We start from the raw sequence: 18,486 nt of genomic DNA, 5'->3' as shown, positions 1-18,486 counted from the left end.
TGTACTTTAAAACAATTACCACTCTGTATTTCTCATACCGGAAGTGGCGTTCGCCAAGGTACTATGTAAGCCACATTGAGCCTGCAAAAGGTGGGAAAATGTGGGATACAAATGCAACAAATAAATAAAATAAATAAATAAATCCTAATTAATAATAATAATATGGTGCCTCGTCTGACAAAAAGTAAGTCAGCATCTGACCTGGCTTTCTTCCATCACCTTTCAGCCTGCCTGAACTGATGTTCAAGCAGTCTAAGATCACTGTGATATCACCATTGTCTGTAAGAGGTCACTTGAGATGTAATGACCGGGGGAACAATCTCGTCGTAGACTGTAGTGAGCACCATGACCCACGTTAATAGCTTGTTCCACCAATGTCAGAGTGTGAAAATCAGAGGGGAAACGAGGAAAAAAGAATGGGAGGGTAGCCAGATCACCCTGATATGAGCATTTAATAGGACACCTAGGCAGCAAAAGCGCAGAAGAAATGTTCAGGTAAATTCACAGAAAACTGAACAAGAAAATGATCTGACCAAGAAACTAATTGACTGGTAAAGGAGTGCAGGGAAAGTGACGGAAACTGAGCGGAAATTACAGATCCAGTGTGTGACCTGCACGATGTGTTGGGAATGAGATCCATTGATGTAAGGATAATTCTGTGAGAAATGCCTGGAAATGAAACTACCAACATGCAAGCTTAAATCACCTATGATCAAGAGATCAGCATAGCGGATCAAAAGATCAGAATAGCAGATCAAAAGATCAGCATAGCAGATCAAGAGATCAGCATAGCGCCTCATAGCAGAGATCCCAGTTCTAGGCGGACACAGGAGAAGAACAGCACCTCTGGATAAGCAACCGACTGAGAAAGCTCAGAAACTTAAACAGAAGTAGAATAAATAAATGGCCAGCCCACAGCCCTTTTTGGATAACCAGGACAGGGAAAACACACCATAACCAGGGGGGAGACATTGCTAGAGAAGTGCCTCTTCACTGGGTTTCCACCAAATTTCCGTCAAACAGAGTAGCTGGCACTGTGATAATTAAAAAAAATCCTTAACAAGTGAAGCTTTAGATTTCAATGATCGATAGTTCAGGACTGCCAAGGATAAGGAGCTGGACTTGGGGAGTAGAGAACTAGGAGACACTGATACCTTGATATACTAGACAGAGCAGGTGGGAGAGGGAAGAAAAGAGTGTGGGCATGGGAGATGACCTGGGGGACAGAGATAAGAGAAGGTGTGGTGAGGAGACAGGCTGAAGGAAAAAACCAGTATGGGGGAATATAGTATATTAGCTATATAAATCACTCTGAATGTGCCTCAACAGCCAAGCTGACCACATCATCAGAGTAGGAATTGTCAGGTTAGCTGTGTGAATAGAGGGAGGCTCTCCCCAGCCCAATGAGCTGGCTGCTTTTGCCAGTGATGGTCTTGGCTCTCACACTGAAATATTTTGCCAGTGGTCCCATTTGGAAAATAGTGAAGATCACTACAGTGGGCTAATCCCCCACTCCAGAAGAATGGAAGAACTATTCCAGAGACAAAAAGAATATCATGCATTTAATCTATGAAAAGTAGTAATAAAACTAAGTTTACTAAATGTGCTTTACTGACATATATTCTTCAGCTGCCAACAAGAAGCATAACATTTCTGGTCACTAACCAGGCCAACTGATAGAAATTCTAGGCACTGTTAAATGAGAGACTGGTTGATTCCTGGCTCAGGTTTCTGCTTCTTGGATCAGCTGGTACTGCTAAAGCAGTTCTCATAATTCAAGATGTAATTTGGGAGAGGCTGAGCCAAGTGCTATAGAAACACACCAGGAAAAGAGAAATGGAAAAAGTTCTTTTAAAGCCTTCAGCCTTCTCTCTGGGCCACAAAAGGTCACTTCTGTGCTCAAATTAGCAGAAAGCTGCAAAACGTGACGTAAAATAGTAAAGCTATTCACACTGGTATGGTAATCAAAGTATTTTAGGAAAGACCTACAATATTCTATCTGCAATATACAAATCCTTAGCCTAATGGTTAGTATAGTGACCTGGTTCGATTCCTACTGCAACTCCTTGTGACTCTGGGCAAATCACTTAACCTTCCATTGCCTCAGGTATAAAATAAGTACCTGTATACAACATGTAAGCCACTTCAATTGTAACCACAGAAAGGCAGTATATCAAATCTCATCCCCATTCTTCCTTCTGTTCATCAGTGTTACAGTATTTCCCCAAGCAAAATCTTCAATTAAAGCACTGTCTTCCCTAACCCTCCTGTGGAAGTATTCACTTTCACATAAGCAAACCTTCCTTTGGAAATGCCAGTTTCTCTCCATTATATCCTGAAGCTCTGTTCTAGGTCTCACACATGGTAATACTAGCTTTTCTCCATTAATTAGCACCAGATCTTTTTCTTTTTTTTTGCTTAGTATTTTTCCAACTGAAATAAAATTCTCAGTTCTGCAACTGAATTCTCCATTCCTCCACCCCTTATCACAGTTATTTTACAGAAGACAGAAGCTATTCCTGCCAACTGCCTTTTAAAAAAAAAATTGTTTACAACAAATAATTAAAGCTGGGTTTAATTAAAGGATGGCTGGAACCAGAAAGCTACATTCCTATTCTACAGTATCAGACCAATGCTGTGTGACAAAAGCACCAAGTAAAGGTCACTGCACTGAATGTGCTTTGGCTCAGCCCTAAATAATTCTAAGAATGTGCAAAAATCTTCTTTGCAGAAGCTCCATTTGCAAGCCTCTTAGGGCAAACTGTAGTATTCTTTCAAATGAATTTTCCATCATTACCTACTCTGCTTTATAGATTTACATCACTGAATAGAGAATTGTAGTTTCCATGTTAGTCCACTTACATATGGGGAAGTAAGTGTCAAAAATCAAGTCCAGCATGTCTCATCTATGTCCAATAAGGTGGCTAGGGATGAACCCGCAGCTTTGTGTAGGCCATCTCCCGCTATGCCTTTGTATAGGTGATATCCTTCTATTGGATTAACGTAATATATCTTTAACAAGCTTTGGAAAGTTATCCCCTCCTCATCATGATAGTTACACTGGGTTTAAACAGTACAAAATCATCTAGGTCTTAGGCTGCTGGGACACATCATTATAGCTCAGTAAAAAGGGATGAGGAGACAGAGAGGTGATGAAGTTTTATAACTGATAATAATGGGCGAGAAAATCAATACCTCTTTGACCTCTTCTGTTAGAATAATCAAACAGGTTGAAACTAATTTAAAATATTTTCCATTCCTGCATATTCCTGAAGTTTCTGTTAAGTACCTTTTACTGTAAGCTCATTGCAGAAATGATCTTTTGAGATATTCACCTCTGAGCTGTCTGAGCTGGGGGGGGGGGGGGGGGGGTTCTGTAATAGTTTATGGTATGTCTCCAAATATTGATATACAGTGGGGGAAATAAGTATTTGATCCCTTGCTGATTTTGTAAGTTTGCCCACTGACAAAGACATGAGCAGCCCATAATTGAAGGGTAGGTTATTGGTAACAGTGAGAGATAGCACATCACAAATTAAATCCGGAAAATCACATTGTGGAAAGTATATGAATTTATTTGCATTCTGCAGAGGGAAATAAGTATTTGATCCCCCACCAACCAGTAAGAGATCTGGCCCCTACAGACCAGGTAGATGCTCCAAATCAACTCGTTACCTGCATGACAGACAGCTGTCGGCAATGGTCACCTGTATGAAAGACACCTGTCCACAGACTCAGTGAATCAGTCAGACTCTAACCTCTACAAAATGGCCAAGAGCAAGGAGCTGTCTAAGGATGTCAGGGACAAGATCATACACCTGCACAAGGCTGGAATGGGCTACAAAACCATCAGTAAGACGCTGGGCGAGAAGGAGACAACTGTTGGTGCCATAGTAAGAAAATGGAAGAAGTACAAAATGACTGTCAATCGACAAAGATCTGGGGCTCCACGCAAAATCTCACCTCGTGGGGTATCCTTGATCATGAGGAAGGTTAGAAATCAGCCTACAACTACAAGGGGGGAACTTGTCAATGATCTCAAGGCAGCTGGGACCACTGTCACCACGAAAACCATTGGTAACACATTACGACATAACGGATTGCAATCCTGCAGTGCCCGCAAGGTCCCCCTGCTCCGGAAGGCACATGTGACGGCCCGTCTGAAGTTTGCCAGTGAACACCTGGATGATGCCGAGAGTGATTGGGAGAAGGTGCTGTGGTCAGATGAGACAAAAATTGAGCTCTTTGGCATGAACTCAACTCGCCGTGTTTGGAGGAAGAGAAATGCTGCCTATGACCCAAAGAACACCGTCCCCACTGTCAAGCATGGAGGTGGAAATGTTATGTTTTGGGGGTGTTTCTCTGCTAAGGGCACAGGACTACTTCACCGCATCAATGGGAGAATGGATGGGGCCATGTACCGTACAATTCTGAGTGACAACCTCCTTCCCTCCGCCAGGGCCTTAAAAATGGGTCGTGGCTGGGTCTTCCAGCACGACAATGACCCAAAACATACAGCCAAGGCAACAAAGGAGTGGCTCAGGAAGAAGCACATTAGGGTCATGGAGTGGCCTAGCCAGTCACCAGACCTTAATCCCATTGAAAACTTATGGAGGGAGCTGAAGATGCGAGTTGCCAAGCGACAGCCCAGAACTCTTAATGATTTAGAGATGATCTGCAAAGAGGAGTGGACCAAAATTCCTCCTGACATGTGTGCAAACCTCATCATCAACTACAGAAGACGTCTGACCGCTGTGCTTGCCAACAAGGGTTTTGCCACCAAGTATTAGGTCTTGTTTGCCAGAGGGATTAAATACTTATTTCCCTCTGCAGAATGCAAATAAATTCATATACTTTCCACAATGTGATTTTCCGGATTTAATTTGTGATGTGCTATCTCTCACTGTTACCAATAACCTACCCTTCAATTATGGGCTGCTCATGTCTTTGTCAGTGGGCAAACTTACAAAATCAGCAAGGGATCAAATACTTATTTCCCCCACTGTATGCCCTTGGTTTTTGGTTTGTTTCACTGATGTTGCACCACCTTTTTTTGCTTTGGTAATAAATAGAAATTAAAAAGGTGACACCTTTTTATTGGCTAATTTAATAAATTTTTTGACAAGCTTTTGAAAGCAGAACCTTCTTCCACAGGTCTTCCTGGGATTCTGTTTGCAGTTTACTCCTAATAATTTTGTTTTAGATTAGGTAGTTGCTGGAAAGCTAGGAAAGGAAGGGAATGTGAAATATTTCTTTCATTCAGTTTTTCATCCTCCAGAAACAGGGGATGATGATATTTTGGTGCTCATTTTCAAAACACATAGCCTTCCAAAGTTACTTGGAGGTGCTTTGAAAATTACCCCATAGTAATCTATGGAACTTTGTAAGTCTATGTGCTTTAAAAATTAGCCTCTATCATTTTCTTTAGTAACATATAATACAGAACTAGAAAATCCAACAGTAGCACACATTCAATGGTTTTCCTTTCCTTATATTGTAGTAGATTTTGCTTAGGTCTTGAATGAAGACAAATCTTTTTGGAAATAATTTTGATAGTCCTTTTGTTTAAAGAATACGGTTACAGCTTTAATGTGTTTATTCCTGTACTGCACTTCAATAAAAAAGACCCCTTTGAGTTACATTGTTTGGACAGCAGATTGTGAAAATGTCTTTGAAAAGTCACTGTTGCAAGGAGCAGAAACAATGTTTCTTACTCAAATAGTCAAAATCAGAACACACACCTAGTTACATGACTTTAATTTTGATATTTATGTTCTGCTTTTTTGCACTACACTTACTAAAACTGAACAATTACCATGGCAACTTTGCATCCATGCTGCCTTTTGAACATGATGAATGCTCACCCAGGGCAATAAGGAGAAAGCATATGCATAGTAAAAGGAGAGTATGGGGGCAGTGCCCCATACCCCAATATTCTGGAAACCAGTATTGAATTGGCTTCCTTACTCTCACTGCCAATCTGATCTTCCTACACTTGCCTCCCCTAAACTGTGGCCCCAGAGTAAAGGTAGAGAGGAGAAAAAAATGTAGAGAGGACTGGAAGCATGATAACAGTTCTCAATGTAAACATGAAGCAAACAGGAAGAACATGGAACTAGTTCTAAAAGTCAAATCTTAATTTTGCTAACTGGATAAGCCAGTGTCAGACCTTTATAATTACCAATGTAACCCAGAAACAACAAATCATGATGATATACAATTAGGGCTTCTGATATTAGGTTTTAACTAGAAAACACTAAGGGGGTCTTTTACTTAGGTGGCTGGCGTTTTTAAGGTGCACTAAAAATAGGCACGCGCTAAGTGCTAGACGCCCATAGGACTACATTGGCATCTTTAGCATTTAGCTCACACCTATTTTTAGGACATGCTAAAAACGCCAGCGCGTCTAAGTAAAAGACCCCCTTATAAAACATCCTTGGTGCAAAAATATGAACACCAGAAGAAAAAAAAACATGCATGCTTGCAGTACATAAACTCTCCCTCTCCACTGGCCTGCTTTCGGTTCTCCACTCAGTTTTTGTGCTTTTTCCACACTGATAACACCTCAGTTGCACAAACATATATATATGATTCCACCGGAAAAGGTATACAAAATAATTACACCTGTGCCACAAAACATTAATAAACACTGTTTTTTTTATATTCTCAATTAGCTGGAAAATAAACATCTAATTTATATTGCCCAGTCGAGCTGGTCAAATATTTCAGACAGCTTTCTGCCTCGATTCCTTACCAGGCTGCCTCATGTGGAATTCTCTTCCAGTAACTGTTCGTTCAACATCTAATTATTTGACATTTCATAAGTAACTTAGGAGTCCTTTTGCCAAGCTGAAGGAAAAAGGTCCCTGCAGTAGCAGCAGGGGCTGTTTTTCCCTGCACGCCAGGGCCCATTTTACCACAGCGGGTAAAAAGTCCCCCCAAAAAATGGTCATGCGGCAAGGAGAACTATCACCATCCACTGAGGTGGTGGTAAGGGCTCCCACGGTAACCTGGCAGTAACTGGGCAGCGTGTGGCAGTGCCCGATTACCGACGGGTTAGCGCCGCACTATACATTTTTTTTTTTTTTACAGAATACCGGAAATGGCACATTCTCCACTTTAAGTATTTTATCCAATTCACACATTATTAGAAACAACTTAATCACTGCAAGCCTCGCAGAAACTGACATACTTTAATCAACAATGTTTTTGTTTCCACACCCACTGAACCTATACATGTTTAGTATATGTGGTTCCCCACCTAAAGCATACCAGCAATATTTCTCTCTTCAATTGTCATTGTGCAAGAAAACAGTACAATATCCCCAACCAGCTCTCCCCTCCTCAACTCCCCAACCCTAATGAACCACAACAATACTTGGGAATGTCCCCTAGCCTTTAAGACCACCCCCCCCCCCCCCCATTCTCCCAGAGCTCAACCGTCCTAAAGTCGTGTAAGACATTGTTGAAGTCGACTCCACCCCCCCTTTACGTCATAGTGTTCCATCCCTACGATATGCTGTAAGGCGTTCCATGGTTATTAATTGTCCCACTTTGCATTTCCATTCATCCAATGTCGGAGGATCTATTGATTTCCAGCTCTGCACTATAAGACATTTAGCTGCTGCCAACCCCCAATGCATCCATTTGCTCTGCCCCCAAGAGTCCCTCTCATTATGCAGGCCCAAAAGGCACACCGAGGGACTGCACACCAAAGATGCACCCATCACTTTCACCAAAGCCTTCATAACCTCCTGCCAAAAAGGGAACTACCCTAGGACAAGTCCACCATATATGCAGGAATGTACCCGACTGCCCCCCACACCTCCGATGTACCCAGGTACATCCGCCCCAATCTCTCCGGTATGTAATACCATCGAGTGAGCACCTTATAAGCATTTTCCAGCACCAAGACACAAACTGAAGCCTTTTGGACCTCCCCACAGATTATGTCTCATTCTTGATCAGTAAAGCTACAATGTAAATCCCGTTCCCATGCCCCCTGGAACCTAAATGGTTGTGGATCCCATCCCTGAAAAAATTTATACATCACCGAGATGGGTCTGGGCACCTTTTTCAACATCATCCACAGGTTTTCCAGGCTTTCCATCTCTTGAGGTGCCTCCCCCCTCCATCCCAAATTCCCCACAAAATGCTGTACTTGTAAGTGGGAAAACACATCTCCTTAGGGAAGGTCATACATAGAGCAGCGTCTCAAAATTCTTCACCCTACCCCCCTGCAGCACATCCCTAAAACTCAACAACCCTACCTGCTCCCACCTCCCAAATGTGGCATTCTCTCTCCCTGCCCCAAATTTGGGTTCCCATCGCATGGACGCGAGAGAAGACTCTCTATCCCTCTGTCCCCATCTCCTATGCACTTCCCCCCACAACCCCATTAAATGCCTTATGTATGGATTATGTATTCTCATCAACACCTTCATTGTGCCCTCAGTTGTCCACAAATACGAACTCAATGCTCGGTTAGGGTAGTATGACTGCTCTACCTGGCTAGTGGCTTCAGTTTCCCCCTCTCCCAATCCAGGATCAGCCGCAGCTGAGCTGCCACATAGTACCACTCAATATTAGGCCCCGCTCTGCCCCCCCCCCCCCACTATGGGGCCCCCATAACACCTGTCTGGCCAACCTAGGGTGTCTGCCACCCCAAATAAACTGTAATATGTAGCCCTGAAGTTGTTTAAGTAGCTGCCTCGGGACCGCCACCGGCAGTGACTGAAATAACAGCCTAAGTAACATATTCATCTTCACTACTGCCATGCATCCCCACCAGGATAACCACAAGCCCTTCCACCTAGATAACTCTACCCGAATTTGGTCCACTATTTTCCCATAGTTCAAACTATACACTCAAATCCCTAGACATCTGAATCCCCAAGTATCGGATGCTATGCTTGGCCCATTTAAAAGCAAACTTTGCTCTCAAACTTTGCTCCTCACCATGAGTCAAAGAGATCCCCAGCAGCTCGCTTTTATCCATATTAACCCGCAAGCCTGCATGTTTTTCAAATTCCCAAAGGATCTTTAATATCATAATGTCCTCCCTGGATCCACCACATAAAGCAATACATCGTCCGCAAACAAAGCAATACGGTGTTCCCCTTCCCCCACCTTTATACCCCGAATATCTGGATGTTGACGCATCAATTCTGCTAGAGGCTCAATGTATATCGCAAAGAGCAGAGGTGACAAAGGGCACCCCTGCCTAGTTCCTCTACAAATAGGGAAGAAGGAGGTGTAACTACCATTAATATCAAGGCAGGCCCTCGGGTCCTTAAATAAGGCTGCCAACCAAGTACTAAAATTCTCTCCCACTCCCATCCATTTCAGGACTTCCCTCAAAAACCCCCAGGTTACCCAGTCAAAGGACTTTTCTGCATCTATGGCCAACAAAGTCGTACTAGGTACACTTCTTTGCGCTTCCCATATCAAGTGTAGGGTACGCCTAATATTGTCCCCTACCTGCCTCCCTGGCACAAACCCTGACTGGTCCCTATGAATTAGCTTTGGTAGAACCCTTCCCAACCTATTAGCCAAAATCTTGGCCATGATCTTTGCATCCACATTCAACAAAGAAATAGGCCTGTAAGAGCCATACACTGCTGGGTCCTTCCCTGGTTTAGGCAAGACTGTCACCCCTGCCTCTAACATAGATTTTGGGAACTCATTACCCTCCAAAACACCATTACCCACCCGAACCAAAAGATCCCCAGTTCACCCACAAAACATTTGTAAAACCGTGCCGAATACCCATCCAACCCAGGAGCCTTCCTGTTTGGAAGCCTCTTAATCACCCCCTGCACTTCCCCCAGCCTAATGGGTTCCCAAAGCTGTGCTCTTTCTGATTCACTCAATCATTGCAATTGCACCTGATCTAAATAACTAGCTATGTCTACCTCCGGTTCCTCCTCCAGGACCTTATATAATTGACATTGCCGAAGGGTTACAAGGTAAAGTTTGCCTTTTTGCGGATGACACCAAGATTTGCAACAGAGTGGACACCCCGGAGGGAGTGGAAAACATGAAAAAAGATCTGAAGAAGCTGGAAGAATGGTCTAACGTTTGGCAATTAAAATTCAATGCGAAGAAATGCAAAGTGATGCACTTAGGGAGTAGAAATCCAAGGGAGGCGTATGTGTTAGGTGGGGAGAGCCTGATAGACACGGACGGGGAGAGGGATCTTGGGGTGATAGTATCTGAGGACCTGAAGGCGATGAAACAGTGCGACAAGGCGGTGGCCATAGCGAGAAGGTTGCTAGGCTGTATAGAGAGAGGTGTGACCAGCAGAAGAAAGGAGGTTTTAATGCCCCTGTATAAGACGTTGGTGAGGCCCCACCTGGAGTATTGTGTTCAGTTTTGGAGGCCGTACCTTGCGAAGGATGTTAAAAAAATGGAAGCGGTGCAAAGAAAAGCTATGAGGATGGTATGGGAGTTGCGTTCCAAGACGTATGAAGAGAGACTTGCTGACCTGAACATGTATACTCTGGAGGAAAGGAGGAACAGGGGTGATATGATACAGACGTTCAAATATTTGAAAGGTATTAATCCGCAAACGAATCTTTTCCGGAGATGGGAAGGCGGTAGAACGAGAGGACATGAAATGAGATTGAAGGGGGGCAGACTCAGGAAAGATGTCAGGAAGTATTTCTTCACGGAGAGGGTGGTGAACGCTTGGAATGCCCTCCCGCGGGAGGTGGTGGACATGAAAACGGTAACGGAATTCAAACATGCGTGGGATAGGCATAAAGGAATCCTGTGCAGAAGGAATGGATCCACAGAAGCTTAGCTGAAATTGGGTGGCGGGGGGAAGAGGGGTTGGTGGTTGAGAGGCTAGGATAGGGGAGGGCAGACTTATACGGGGACTGTGCCAGAGCCGGTGATGGGAGGCGGGACTGGTGGTTGGGAGGCGGGAAATACTGCTGGACAGACTTATACGGTCTGTGCCCTGAAAAAGACAGGTACAAATCAAGGTAAGGTATACACATATGAGTTTATCGTGGGCAGACTAGATGGACCGTGCAGGTCTTTTCTGCCGTCATCTACTATGTTACTATGTTACTTCAAAAAACAGCTTGCTATCTCAGAATCAGCATAGTACCATCCTCCTCTACCATCCCTCATCTTTTGAATAAGGGATTTAACTCTTCTAGCCCTTAAGTACCTGGCTAGCATTGCACTGGATTTATTAGCAAACTTAAAGTATTGCTGTTTAAGCTTAGTCCTCATGATGACACCTTTAGCCAAATCGCTATCCAACCAAGACTCAACCCGTACATCTATGCAGATGATGTCACGATATACATCCCGTTCAAACATGATCTAACCAAAATCACAAATGAAATCAAACACAGACTCCAAATAATGAATTCATGGGCGGACACATTCCAACTAAAACTAAACGCAGAAAAGACACAATGAGGCTCATTTTCAAAGCACTTAGCCTCCCAAAGTTCCATAGAAACCTATGGAACTTAGCCTCCCAAAGTGCTTTGAAAATATGCCTCCTAGTCTCATCCTATCTTCACAATATAACTCAAATAAACACAATACCATAAACACTCCAGAATACACTCTTCCGGTCTCTGACAGTTTGAAAATTCTGGGAGTCACAATTGACCGAAATCTCACACTAGAAGACCATGAGAAAAATACAGCAAAGAAAATGTTCCATGCAATGTGGAAACTTAAAAGGATCAAACCTTACTTCCCAAGGGAAATATTCCGCAGCCTGGTACAATCAATGGTGCTAAGCCACCTAGACTATTGTAATGCCATCTATGCCGGATTCAAAGAACAAATCATTAAGAAGCTTCAAACCGCTCAAAACACAGCAGCCAGACTCATATTTGGGAAAGCGAAATACGAAAGCGCCAAACCCCTAAGAGAAAAACTAAATTGGCTTCCATTAAAAGAACGAATTGCGTTCAAAGTCTGCACCCTGGTCCACAAAATTATACACGGGGAAGCCCTGACTTACATGTCAGACCTTATAGTCCTACCTACTAGGAACGCAAAAAGATCAGCACGCACATTCCTCAACCTCCACTACCCCAACTGTAAAGGACTAAAATACAAGTCCACATACGCAACCAGCTTCTCCTACATTTGTACACAAATATGAAATGCACTACCGAAGGCCATAAAAACAACGCAAGATCTAGCTACCGTCCGAAAGCTACTGAAAACTGACCTGTTCAAGAAGGCATACCATAAACAACCATCCTAATTACAAAACAATAAGACTGATCACGAACGAGACAGAACCGATCTCTCATCACATGACTGATTAACCTCATTGCTATTAATGAACAAACACTACCACTTCTAACCTAATGTCGAAAATTATTTCTTTATAAATGAATGACAACCCAACATACGTTACAATCCAATCTATTACTAGGAACTTATATGCAATACCATAACTTATTTCTCTCTACCATGTATGTACGCACCTTAATGCAGTACCACTTTAACCCTATGTCAAATAAGATCTCTCTATAATTGATGACATAAGTTACACTCCAATCCATCACGCAGCAACCTATATGCAATACCATAATGTATTCTTTTACCATGTATATACGCACTTGAATGCAATAACATTTGTAATTCTGCTAACCGGAAATGGCAATCGCCACTACGGCAAATGTAAGCCACACTGAGCCTGCAAATTGGTGGGAAAATGTGGGATACAAATGCTACAAATCTGCAACTGATCTAATTCTCCCCTAACTTTTTTAAGTTCCTCCCATACCTGCAATGTGGGCTTTCATTTGTGCAATTTTTTCAAATACACCAAGCGCGAGCGAAGGCCGAGGGAACGCTGTCCCCTTTCCCTCTTCCTGCGTGCTCCCCACTTGATCAGAGTTCCCCGCACCACCACCTTCAATGCATCCCACAATACCGCTTCTGTGACCTCACCATTATCATTAAAGCAACAAAATTCCTGAATAGTCAACTTAATCTCTTCCCTCACTTTCTCATCCCCCAAAAGTGAATCATTCAACTTTCACCTGCTCCTCCACTCCCCTTGACCCAGCCCCTTAAGCCTAATCCACAGTGGTGCATGATCCGAAATTTGAATGGCCTCTATCTCAGCCTCCCCCACCATATGCCAGCTATTTCAATGCACCCACAACCCGTCTAAAGGGGCGTATGACTGTGCTGCATGGAAGTAGAAGGTATAATTCTGCTGCACTCCATGTAACAACCTCCAGCTTTTTCATAAACTGTAGCAATGCTTTTCGCCCAAGCCTACTCTGTCGCCCCCCTCCAGTTGAATGGTCTAATCGTGCATCCGGAGCAACATTAAAGTCCCCTCCTACCACCACTTGCCCTCCAACAAATCCCTGGATCTCCTCTTTCAATGTTTGGAAAAATCCCCTCTGACCCACATTCGGGGCAAAAATATTGATCAATGTAAGCTCCTTACCCTGCATCAACCCTCCCTGCATCCAACGGCCACACAGCGACCACTAGAATCCCGGAACTCCTGTTGGATTATAAACCCACAATTTTGTCTTATCAAAATGGCCCCCCCATCCTCTTGGGTCCTCCTCCCTGGTGAACCACGACCTCCCGAAAGGGCTTACGATGCAACACATGCGCATCTCTTGGTCTCAAATGCGTTTCTTGTAATAACGTCACATCCCACTTCAATCTATTCAACTCCTTAAATATTCTACTCTGCTTCCCTTGGTTATTGAGCCCATTACATTCCAAGAACCCACTAACAATGTCTCTCCCCTCCCCCCCCATCCCACACCCATATAGTTGTGATAAAGGGTCCTGGTGCTAGAATCCAAACACTGGTACTGATTGAGCTGGAAGAAAAAGACGAGAGGAGGAACTGCTGGGCCATAAAGAAAGAACACATTTTCAATAGGGCAAATTCCAGAACAAATCTGTAATAAATCAAGTCCTATTGAAGGTAGCTGTTTACAGAGAAAAAAAGTTCACAATTCTGGGAAATACTGCAATACTGTAAAAGGATCATCTATGACGCTGCCAGTGAAACAAATGACCTGAAATAATACTTGCATACAATGACTTCCCATTCAACGCAGTTGATTGCAAATAATGACAACAGGAATGAACAACTTTTATTTGAAACTGAGATCAGCATGATTTAGTAGACAATTAGAAGAGACTAAATCATAACAAAGTGCCCATTTACTCTAGTGTGGTAAAGGTTTGCATTTACTAAACATTAAAAGTAAAATTAACATGTAGTAAACGCAAAGACTGTGAAATAATTAGTGGGAGCATTCTGTGCACATTCCCATGCAGTTACAGCACAGAAAAGGTCTTTAACACATATTAGCTGCATTCACCACTTAGCACGGATGTGCTTACCATCTTTTTGCTGTCCAAACTTTATACAGATAGGGCTAGATTCTATATATGATGACTGAAAAATCCGCATGGAAAAAAAATATGCCTAGGCATCTTCTTTAAAATATTCCTAAATTTAAGCACACTTTAGCTAGGCTTAAATTGCCACGCAATTTACAGAATACGCCAAGTGCCATCCACACAACTAAATTTAGTCGTGGGCAGTTACGCCAAGTAAATCAGGCGTGGACCAGGTTGTATTCAATAAAAATGCACACAGATTTCAGAAACGCCCATGACCTGCCCATTTCCCCTTTTAAAACTATGCGACTTAAAATTTATGCGCATCATGTTGTAAAATACGCTTAGACAGTTCTGCTCATAAATTCTAATTAATGCCCATTAGTTCAATAATTGCTTAAGTGGCAATTATCAGCGCTGACTGGCTTGTTAATTATTAAGTTGCATGCACAAATCTAGAATATGACCAGATTTACACAGGCAATGTAAGTCGTACTATATAGAACAAAGGGGATAGTTACCCAGATAGCAGACTGAATATTGCTGCTAACTGGGTAACTCCAAGCTCCACCCAGACTCCTCCTCCAGACCACCCTGGCACTGCCAGATAGTCCTAAGGCTGTCTGACTGGATTTTCAATGGCATTATCCAGGTAGGAGCAGCTCCTACCCAGATAAGACCCACTGAATATCAGGCCCTAAATATTTTGCCTGGCACTTAACATTTCTCAATATTTTCCATCTCTATCTCTGTAACACATAACTATTTGCACATGCAAAATTGTGTGTGTTTCATTAGTGGGTTCTATCCTTATGCTACATTTACAGAAAGTTTCTGAAGCATCACTAACTCACATCTTTGTGCACTGTCATTTAGGTTAGTCTACTTGGAGATCTGCAAGGCGGTTTACAAATTTGCAATAAAAATAATGGGCAGGTAGACAAAGAACAAAACATACAAGCCTAACTCAATACCAAACAGTAGATAAGAGCTGTCACTTGCAACAAATGTTTTCCACTGGTTACAGTGCACTCTCTTTTCCCCTAGGGCATATGCGCATTATATTGGGAAAGAGTGCGCACTATGTGTAAAGAGGACAGAATCAGTAAATGGCACTCAAATTTAGGCACTGGGAAAAATTTGTGTTATGTGCTATTCTATAAAGGGTGCTCTGGGTTGAGCACCTTTTATAAAATAGCACTTACAGCAAATTCCCATACACCAGCTGAAACTCGGCGTAAATCCAGGTACGCAAGTTGGGCGTATAACCCCAGTATTGTATAACATTGTGCCTAAATATTTGGAATGCCCCATCCTACCTGTGCCCCTTCCATGGCCATGCTCACTTTTTGGGTTGCGCGCAAGTCACTCTGGGCATACAGTATTACAGAATAGCGAGTAAGTAGATGCACGCGCACATCAAAATTAGTGCCAATTAATGCCAATTGGTTGTTAGGACTCAATTGAATAATTAGTTTAAACATGCATCTGGCCTCTGCATTCAAATTTGGGCAAACTATATAGAATCCAGAGGATGGTGAGCACTCTAACAAGAAAGCACACTACTAATGACATTTGCTGGAAATGAAAAAAGTTCCAAATTAAAAAGACAAAACTTTTCTGGGTGCCCATCCTTAATAAATAGTCAACAATCCTACATATTAAGAAATATGATTGTAAGGGAAGAAAGTGAGAAAGTGAGAAATTAAAACGTTCTGAGACCTTAAGGGTTGAGAAGATATTATTCACCAAATAGATGGACTGGCCTGCATAAAAGGCTGTGTGCACAAAAAGCAAAATTTTTAAATGCACATAATTAGAAGCCAGTATTCAGCAATAAGCAGATATGCATTACTTTAAGCTGAGTACAACAGTCTGTCTCTGCCATATTTTGAACATTTTGTAGCATTTTTAAACTCGTAAGTTTAAGCCAACTGTTGAGAATGTTACCATATTCTAGTCAACTATTAAAAAAAAAACAGAATGTCCTCCATATATGTGGCAGCAGCTCATCGATTTGCAGAGCACTGAGGTTCCTTTACTGCAGGAGGTAAAAAGGTTAAAAATAAATAAATAAGATGAAATGGCTTTTTAGTAAGTGCAAACTTGCCATGTGGCCATTTCAGGGAGGATCCATTACTGCCACCTATTTAAGAGGCAGTAAGGGTTCCCACGCTAACCCAGCGGTAACCAGGCAGTGCCGATTACTGCCGGGTAAGCCCCCGGTGGTAAAAAAATAAAATAAAATTCCCGTTGAGCCAGAAATGGCTTGCGCTGGGGGTGGCACTACCAACAGATCCTGCAGAAAGTCAGCAGTAGTGCTGGACTGACACATGACAACACCGCAGTAGCTCTACGGAGCGTTGTAAAAGGGCCCCAAATAGATCTCACTCCTTAACTGCATTTTAATATCAATCATCTGAATTCCTATCTACAATTAAAATACAAGTAAAGCAGAAACTTTGCTAAACTGTCTCTCAGTCACTAGCAATAAGACTAAAATAATACCTGCTAAGCTGTCTTAACTATTTTCAACAATATGGCAAGTCTGAAAGTTATGTATTTTCAAAGACATACAAATGAATGTAACATAAATGCTTAAATGTATAAAATTATAACCTGATACAAGAACAGTCAAAACAATATCCATTAGAAAAAATGTGTACAAACATGTTACGATAATCTTTCTTTATATTTAGAAAATTATAGCCAAAACAAGCATTCCTTCTCTAGATTTTGCTTTAAAAGTATTAAGGCACTCCATTTTTTCCACTTATACTATATGGATAATATTCAAAATGACAACATATGCCAAAACAAAACGTAATAATTTTGACACATGCCACTATGGTCCTTAATGCTTGTAGGAGACAAGTAAAGAAATACCAGTGAACACTGAATTTTTCATAAGAGGTCCCTATTCTATAAAGCATTATGCTGTACCATATGTTGAATCCCGACTGTAAAACCACATCTTATCAAAAGTTTTTACCTAGGTAAAGAAGTAGCCTAGTGAATAGAGAGTGGGTTAAGAACCAGAGAAGCCAGGGTTAAAATCCAATACTCCCTGTAGCTTTGGGCATGTCAATTAAGCACTCCATTGCCTCAGGTAGACACTTACTACAGTTATTTAACAGGGACAACGGTTACTGTGCCTGATAATGCCATTAACATGAGTTATTTTACTGCAGGTCTCACAATCTGCTTCATTTTCTATGTTTTAAGTTATGGTAGGCTGCAGAAATGGCAATGAGTCGCTGGCCAACGTGCATTTTGGTATCATCTCCAGAGGAAGCACAGATTGGAAACAATGTTCAGCATCTTAGTAAGTATAGAACTGACCACATAGAACTGTGATAAAAGGCACGGGCAGATGAGTAATGCGCCTTTTCGTTCTTTTACAATACTCTTTGCTTAATAAAGGCTCTTGTTCTTTGTTTGTTTGTTTGTTTTTATGTCAGCCCAACGCCCCTACGTCATTCATTAGTCACTCAGGATGTGACAAGGGGGGGGGGGATTACTGTAGACCCGTGTATAAAACTTCCACATTTGAATAACGCGTGTCTGCAACGAATACCGCTCGTTCCTTCATCCAAAGCCAGCGCTCAGAGTAGCGGCAGCGCACACATCCCTCTCCCGGCCTGCCCACCACCTCACTGGGGCCCCCTTTGTCTCCCTGCAGGGTTATTATTCACTTTCCTTCGTTTCACTTTGCTTCCCCTGCTGACACGCCTACCTGACTTCTCGTGGTCATAGCCAACCACCATGAAATAGTCTGCCAGCCTGGCCATGCCTGAAGAGATGCAGCCGCTCTCCCGGAAAAATTCACCATTTTTTTCCCTTCAGGAAAACCTCTGCCATGTTTGACACGGAGCGTCGCTCTGCGCCTGCGCGGCGTGACCTCCGGCGGGCGTGGGAGGAGCCTGGTGTATAGAGCCCACGCGCTGGAATGGTGCGAAGTTTCGCTTGGCTCGTGCGCTCTCTCTGTACTGTCCATGGCTGGGGAAACCAGCGGTGTAAACTGAGAAGGACCTTTTAATGAAGAAATTTATATACTAGTATCTTAACAGTATTCCCGTTGACAATGCACAAAACTATGTGCTTGCTCGGTGG

At 42.6% G+C, this 18,486-nt stretch overlaps 1 protein-coding gene across 3 annotated transcripts in view; it reads right to left on the bottom strand.

Moving 5' to 3' along the window:
• Positions 1–18,219, bottom strand: part of SBF2 (SET binding factor 2) — a 919,918-nt gene extending 901,699 nt beyond the window's left edge. For all 3 annotated transcript variants that reach the window (XM_030200990.1, XM_030200991.1, XM_030200992.1), the window contains exon 1: positions 18,110–18,219. In XM_030200990.1, the coding sequence (XP_030056850.1) occupies positions 18,110–18,164 (55 nt within the window). In that variant the 5' untranslated portion in view covers positions 18,165–18,219. The remainder of the gene's footprint in view (positions 1–18,109) is intronic.
• Positions 18,220–18,486: the final 267 nt, after the last annotated feature.

Source organism: Microcaecilia unicolor, chromosome 4 (genome assembly GCF_901765095.1).
Source record: "Microcaecilia unicolor chromosome 4, aMicUni1.1, whole genome shotgun sequence".
NCBI classification, from domain to species: domain Eukaryota; kingdom Metazoa; phylum Chordata; class Amphibia; order Gymnophiona; family Siphonopidae; genus Microcaecilia; species Microcaecilia unicolor.
Note: the sequence above shows the minus strand (reverse complement) of the source record. Positions and strands in the feature narration are given on the sequence as shown.